A 6,381-nucleotide genomic window follows, 5' to 3' on the forward strand; every position below is an offset into this window, starting at 1 on the left:
CAATGCTCTTCAACTTTGTATTTATTTGGCTTTTTAACTATTTTGATCTGAGCGTCACTGATGAGTCTTATGTAGACAAAACGCGCGTCCGGCGTATACAATTATAATCCTGGTACTTTTGATTACTGTTTACACTACTGGGTCGATGCCACTGCTGGTGGACGTTTCGTCCCGAGGGTATCACCAGCCCAGTAAGCACTTCGGTGTTGACATAAATATCAATTATATGGTAATTTTTGGCTTTTTATACGCCCGTCAAAATTTTGACGGGACGTATTATGGATTACACATGTCCTGTGTCCGTCCGTCTGTCTGTCCGTCCGTCTGTCTGTCTGTCTGACTGTCCGTCTGTCTGTCTGCCCGGCGTAAACATGTCGCACCGTAACTTGAGAACGTCCTATCCAAATTTCATGAAACTTAATATAGTTGTTTCTTATGATGGTCAAATGATCTGTATACGTTTTGGTGAAAATTAGATTTAAACTTTTTGAATTACGGCACATTTTAACTAAAACAGTGGTGTGTTTTTTTCACATGTCGCACTGTATCTCAAAAACGATTCCTGATTATGGCTTAAAACTTTAAACACTTCTTAGTTATAGTAATCTTAATATCTGTATACTTTTTGGTGATGATTCAAAATTTCATTTTTGAGTTATTGAGTATTTTGTAAAAAAGGGGGAGTTTTTTTTACACGTCGCGCCATATCTCAAAATCGATTTATGATTATTGCTACAAACTTTACACATGTCTTTGTTATAATAATCTTAAGATCTGTATACTTTTTGATGATGAATCAAAATTTCATTTTTGAGCGATTGAGTATTTTGTAAAAAAGGGGGAGTTTTTTTTTACATGTTGTGTCGTATCTCTATAACAATTTATGATTATTGCTTAAAACTTTACACACTGCTTTGTTATATTGATCTAAAGATCTGCATACTTTTAAGTGATGATTCAAAATTTAATTTTTGAGTTATTGAGTATTTTGTTAAACAGGGGAGGTTTTTTTTTAAAATAATTTATGATTATGGCTTAAAACTTTACACACTTCTTTGTTATATTAATCTAAAGATATGTATACTTTTTGGTTTTGATTCAAAATTTTATTTTAGTGATATTTAGTTTTTTGTAAAAAAAAACAACAGGGTGGGTGGTTTCCCGCCGTGTCTCAAAACCTGAATAAGATTATTGCTTAAAACTTTCTCAGAAACTATTTATGACTATTGCATATAACTTCCACATAATTAGACGTCGGGCGTATCATGCGCTCATGGCGCAGCTGTTTATTAACTATTTTGATCTGAGCGTCACTGATGAGTCTCATGTAGACGAAACGCGCGTCTGGCATATAAAATTATAATCCTGGTAAGTTTGATTACCAATTATTCCATAACGGTCAACCGATAACGGCGGATGTGATTAATTAGTTGTTTCCCTGTTGATTATAAATCCCATGGTTTGTGTTCCCTATTCTAATTTCCTCGATAGAGGGTTGCTGCTAACCAGGAAGCTATCAAATGTAGAGTTCAAACTTGTGAATTTAAAATCATTCATACGTAAATTTTACGAACGCCATTACGAGTTAGTTGATTGCTTTAGAATATCTGTTTTTCGACGGATTTGTTCAAATTGTCAGTCTACAGTCTAGTCCCCCCGAATGTTTCCTACTGAATCAGACATATCACCGGGTTCGTACTAACATGAGCAAAACGAAAGGTGTCACGTGTGGATCAGGATCTGTTTAATACCCTTCTGGAGCACCTGAGATTACACCTAGTGTTCGATAGTGATTTTGCTTCTCAATCGTCGGTTTTCTATTTTGATTTGTGTACTGTTTTTGAATGATTTGTTTTTTATTTCTTTGTCAGTTCATTTTCGATGTAGACGAAACGCGCGTCTAACGTTTTAAATTATATTCTTGGTACCTTTGATTACTATTCGATTTGTGAGTGTGAATGTTCATTTGGTATTCTTCGCCTCTTTTGTAAAATTAAAAAAATATGAAGTTATGCAGCTGCCACCATGCATTTCAACAGAATTTTAATACACAATACAATATACTGTTTTATATCTCGTTTGAATTGTTTTACATTGTCTTATCGGGGTCTTTTATAGCTGACTATGCGGTATGGGCTTTGCTCATTGTTGAAGGCCGTACGGTGACCTATAGGTGCTAATGTTTGTGTCATTTTGGTCTCATTTTGGATAGTTGTCTCATTGGCAATCATACCACATCTTCCTTTTTATACAATATACCTTTGTCCACTTTGATCGATAGTTGTCTCATTGAACTAACCACATCACCGCATTTATTTTGATTATGTAACTTTAAAAATCAACCAGGGATAATCTTGATTATGAATTAAAAATGGAGCAGATTACAAGGAGCAAGTCGCATAAACCGGAGAAATAGTTTACTTGGGATGACATAAAGGTATACATTGTGCGTCGGTTTTGAACAAATCATCAAGGTAGGTGTATTTGTGTGAATTGTATACCGATTACAAAATCTATTTCATTATTTTTTTCAATATAATACATGTTGCCCTCTATATAAAAATGAGAATGGAAATAGGGTGTGTATTAAAGAGACAACAACCCGACCCGAGCCGACAACAACCGTAGTTCAATAACGGTTCTTCAATGCAGCGAGAATAGTCTTCTATTTATTCCAATGTTTAGTTTTGATTCATTAACGCAAATTTCACTTTTCCTGATGTTAAACGAAGAGAAAAAATCCGCAGTAAAACATTTCCTAACTTGGTGTTTTCGTTGAGCTTGTAGAGATTTATAAATAGAAACCAACCCTTTGGGGTCAAATAGTAAAAAAAAAGTATCCATTTGGGTCAAATAGATGGAAGATGTTCAGGGGTTTATATTTCTATGTTCAAATTATTCATTTGGGTCAAATAGACGGAGGATGTTCAGGGGGTTATATTTCTATGTCCAAATCATCCATTTGGGTCAAATAGACGGAAGATGTTCAGGGGTTTATATCTCTGTGTCCAAAACATCCATTTGAGGACAAATTGACGGAAGATGTTCAGAGATTTATATGTCTATGTCCAAATCATCCATCGGGGTCAAATAGACCAAGGATAATCAGGGGTTTATATTTCTATGTCCAAATAATCCATCGGGGTAAAAAAAGACAGAAGAAAACCAGATGTTTATATTTTTAAGTCCAAATCATCAATTAGGGTCAAATAGACGGAAGATGTTCAGAGGTTTATATTTCTATATCCAAATCATACATGGGCTCAAATAGACGGAAGATGTTCAGGGGTGTATATTTCTATGCTCAAATTATCCATTGGGGATAAAATAAACGGAAGATGTTCAGGGGTTTATATTTCTATGTCCAAATCATCCATTTGGGTCAAATAGACGGAAGATGTTCAGGGGGGTTATAAATCTATGTCCAAATCATCCATTTGGGATCAAATAGACGGAAAATGTTAAGTTGTTTATATTTCTATTCCCAAATTATCCATTCGGGGTCAAAAGGACGGAAGATGTTCATACGGTATCAGTGGTGTCAGTAAGATTTGATGAAGCAGGCTGAATTTCTAAAATAGGCGGCTATACAATGCGGACGGCGCAGCCGTTTGCGCCGACGAGCTTGCTCGTCGCGCTTACGGCCGGGGGTCTGAAAATTTTTGGAAAATGGTGCAAAATCCTGCATTCTGGGGGTCTCCTAGACCCTTATTCAGATCCCTGAAAACATCACTTTTTAATGAAGATGATGTAAATGATTCATAAAAATTAGAAGGCTTGTGGTTTAATTTTATGTAAATTTTATCATATTGAAATTCGCATTTGATCCAGACCTAGAACTGCTGTTATGTTTGCAACTTACGTGATTAAATAAACATTTCTGTGCATTTTCCTGCAAGTTGACTGCTTGTGAATATGGTTGATCTGAGAGAATCCAAAGATTTGTTTGATTTATCACTTGAATTATTTAGTTTTAAGTGAAAATTATAATTCTGACATTGAGAACATCATTTATGTTTTAATACTTGTTAATTAATTGATTATAAAATGTTTCAAATGTCATTTGAATTTTTATTACAAAAACTCTGTATCTGAATCACTGTCACTCTCTGCCTCCCTGCAGGTTTTGGCTTCAATCAAAGATCTGACAATTTTGAGTTGTAACAATGTTTTTTCAATTTCTCTTTCATTAAGTTCAGGGTCATCATATGCATTTGGATTAGGTTCCAATTCAGAATTGTTGTCAGGCTTCTCATTATGAACTGTTGGTAGTTGTATTTGAACATTGTCAATAGGTGTAGCATGTGCTGAGGGTTTATTCATTTCCATTTCAACTGAAAGAAAGATAAAGTTGATATTAAAAACAAATAAACAGAATTGTATTTTGATAATTTAAGATTTAGTATGCCTGATATTATAATATATAATAATTAGTAATTGAATTACTGTAGAATACTTTTCTATCAAATTTAATGTCAAAACTGTTATTCTGACAACTTATTCATTACTGTTAGGTTTTACAATTCTTAATCAAATATTTGTGCTCTTTGTTGTAAAGCTGTACTTTGACCTAGAATTGTTAACTTTTAAAGACATTGTGACTTTGGGGGGGGGGGGGGGGGGGGGGGCGAGTTTGTCTCATGGCACTTACCACATCTTCTTAATTATAATATTTATATTTCAGGATGTACAAAACATAGATACAGGAGATCCAATAGTAGGGTTCATGATACATTGTGTATTACTAATATGATATTTCAAAAAGAATCAAATTTAACTTTTTTGCAAAATAAAGTGTGTCTTTTTGTTTTTTTGGTCCTGAAATTGATTGAACTTAACCATTTAAATGCTGGTTAACAAAAATACACACAGTCAATTACAAATGACATACCTTGTCCTTTGTTTTTTGATGGTAATTTTCTTCTGTTCTTTTCTCCAAGCCATAACTTAACAGAATCATTCACCACTTTGTCACATTCATGTGAACAAGTTTGTGGACCATTTATGGATATCATCATCAAACCATTTAGGACATCATTTTTAAGGCGATTTCTAAGATCAGTTTTTATTATCTTTACCTTTGAACAGCCTCTCTCAGGCCATGCGTTGCTAACTGGCACTGTTAAAACAATTTCTGCAATATTTGCTAAATGTGGACACACATGTTTATACTCATGTCTTTTCAAGACAATTTGCCTAAGACACCACTCAGTGGATGTACGCAACTGTGAATCGAGTTCACATTGCGAAGGAATGTCTGGTTTCATTTTAATTAAGTGGTATTTCAACAAATTCCATTCCGCTAAACATTCATCTATAGTTATATCCTCATCATTTGAATAAAAATGAGCGAAAATTGTTTCTATAGATGAAGCTCCATAATTCATGAACTCAGTACTCTTTTTATCTGGAATTATGACAGGATTAAAAATCCCTAAGGCACTTAATATTGCAACATCTGGAAAACGTTTAGAAATATTGTCAATCAAAGACTGCACATAGTTTTCTAGTGTGTGTTGTAAGTTGGTTTTGGTACCATCCTTTAATTCAAGGGCCAAAAGACCAAGTCTTCCATCAGACTGAATGTCTTTTTCAAGATTTTTGATTGGTGTAAGATTGTCAGAAATATGTTGGAGTTCTCCTTGGGCACACTCTAAGGTAGGTTGAATGGAACTGAAGTTGAAATAGCCTCGTTGGAAAATTTTACTCACTCTAGCTAAAACCGGTAAAATTTCTTTCAAAATGTAGACAATTCCTACAAAAATTGTGCAATTCATTCTTTTAAGTAATCCGTAAGCGGTGGCATCTGATTCGGAAATTGCACTCAGAGTTTGCACAACAGGAACTAATTCCTCCCAGACAGCTTGAATTGAAGCATCAAAGCTTAGCCAACGGGTTTTACAGGCTTTTTTCAAAATTTTACAGCATTTTTCCTCAATAGAAGTGTTAATTATAAGGTTACGATAATTCTGCAAATGTTTCAAAAAAAGTGCCATTTTTTTTGGTGAATAGTGGAACAACTTCCATAATTGTAACATTATTTGTTCCACATTGCCTATTGATTTAAGTTTAACATTGGTATCAGTACAAGCTAAAGCTAGTCTGTGGCATATGCAATGAACTGCAATTAGAGAGGAGTTCTCTTTCTTCAATTTTGAGGCCAGACCATCCTTTTTACCCACCATTACAGAAGCCCCATCAGTACACAAACCAGAAATCTTTTTAACATCCATTTGTAATTCGTTCAATTTCATGCAAAGCACATCAAATAGTGTTTGTGAATTGGCAGAATCAGAATTTTCCAATAAATTACAAATAAATAAAAAATCAGTGTTAACTTCATTGGAATCAGGATCCACGTATTGTACATAACAAATCATT

General features: G+C 34.2%; 1 protein-coding gene across 1 annotated transcript; it reads right to left on the bottom strand.

Annotated features, from left to right (window-relative positions):
- Positions 1 to 3,792: 3,792 nt before the first annotated feature.
- Positions 3,793 to 6,381, bottom strand: LOC139501005 (zinc finger protein 862-like). The gene is made up of 2 exons (XM_071289948.1): positions 4,892 to 6,381; positions 3,793 to 4,334 (listed from the first exon to the last, which is right to left on the bottom strand). Exons 1-2 carry the CDS (start codon positions 6,378 to 6,380, stop codon positions 4,075 to 4,077), a joined length of 1,749 nt encoding a protein of 582 aa, XP_071146049.1. The 5' UTR covers position 6,381; the 3' UTR covers positions 3,793 to 4,074.

The sequence above is a fragment of the Mytilus edulis genome, chromosome 13, assembly GCF_963676685.1.
Source record: "Mytilus edulis chromosome 13, xbMytEdul2.2, whole genome shotgun sequence".
Taxonomy (NCBI): domain Eukaryota; kingdom Metazoa; phylum Mollusca; class Bivalvia; order Mytilida; family Mytilidae; genus Mytilus; species Mytilus edulis.

Coding starts and splice junctions, on each gene's coding strand:
- LOC139501005 (XM_071289948.1), bottom strand. CDS start 6,380: ATGATTTGTTATGTACAATACGTGGATCCTGATTCCAATGAAGTTAAC. Junction 4,335..4,891: donor ATCAAAAAACAAAGGACAAG/GTATGTCATTTG, acceptor TCTTTCTTTCAG/TTGAAATGGAAATGAATAAA.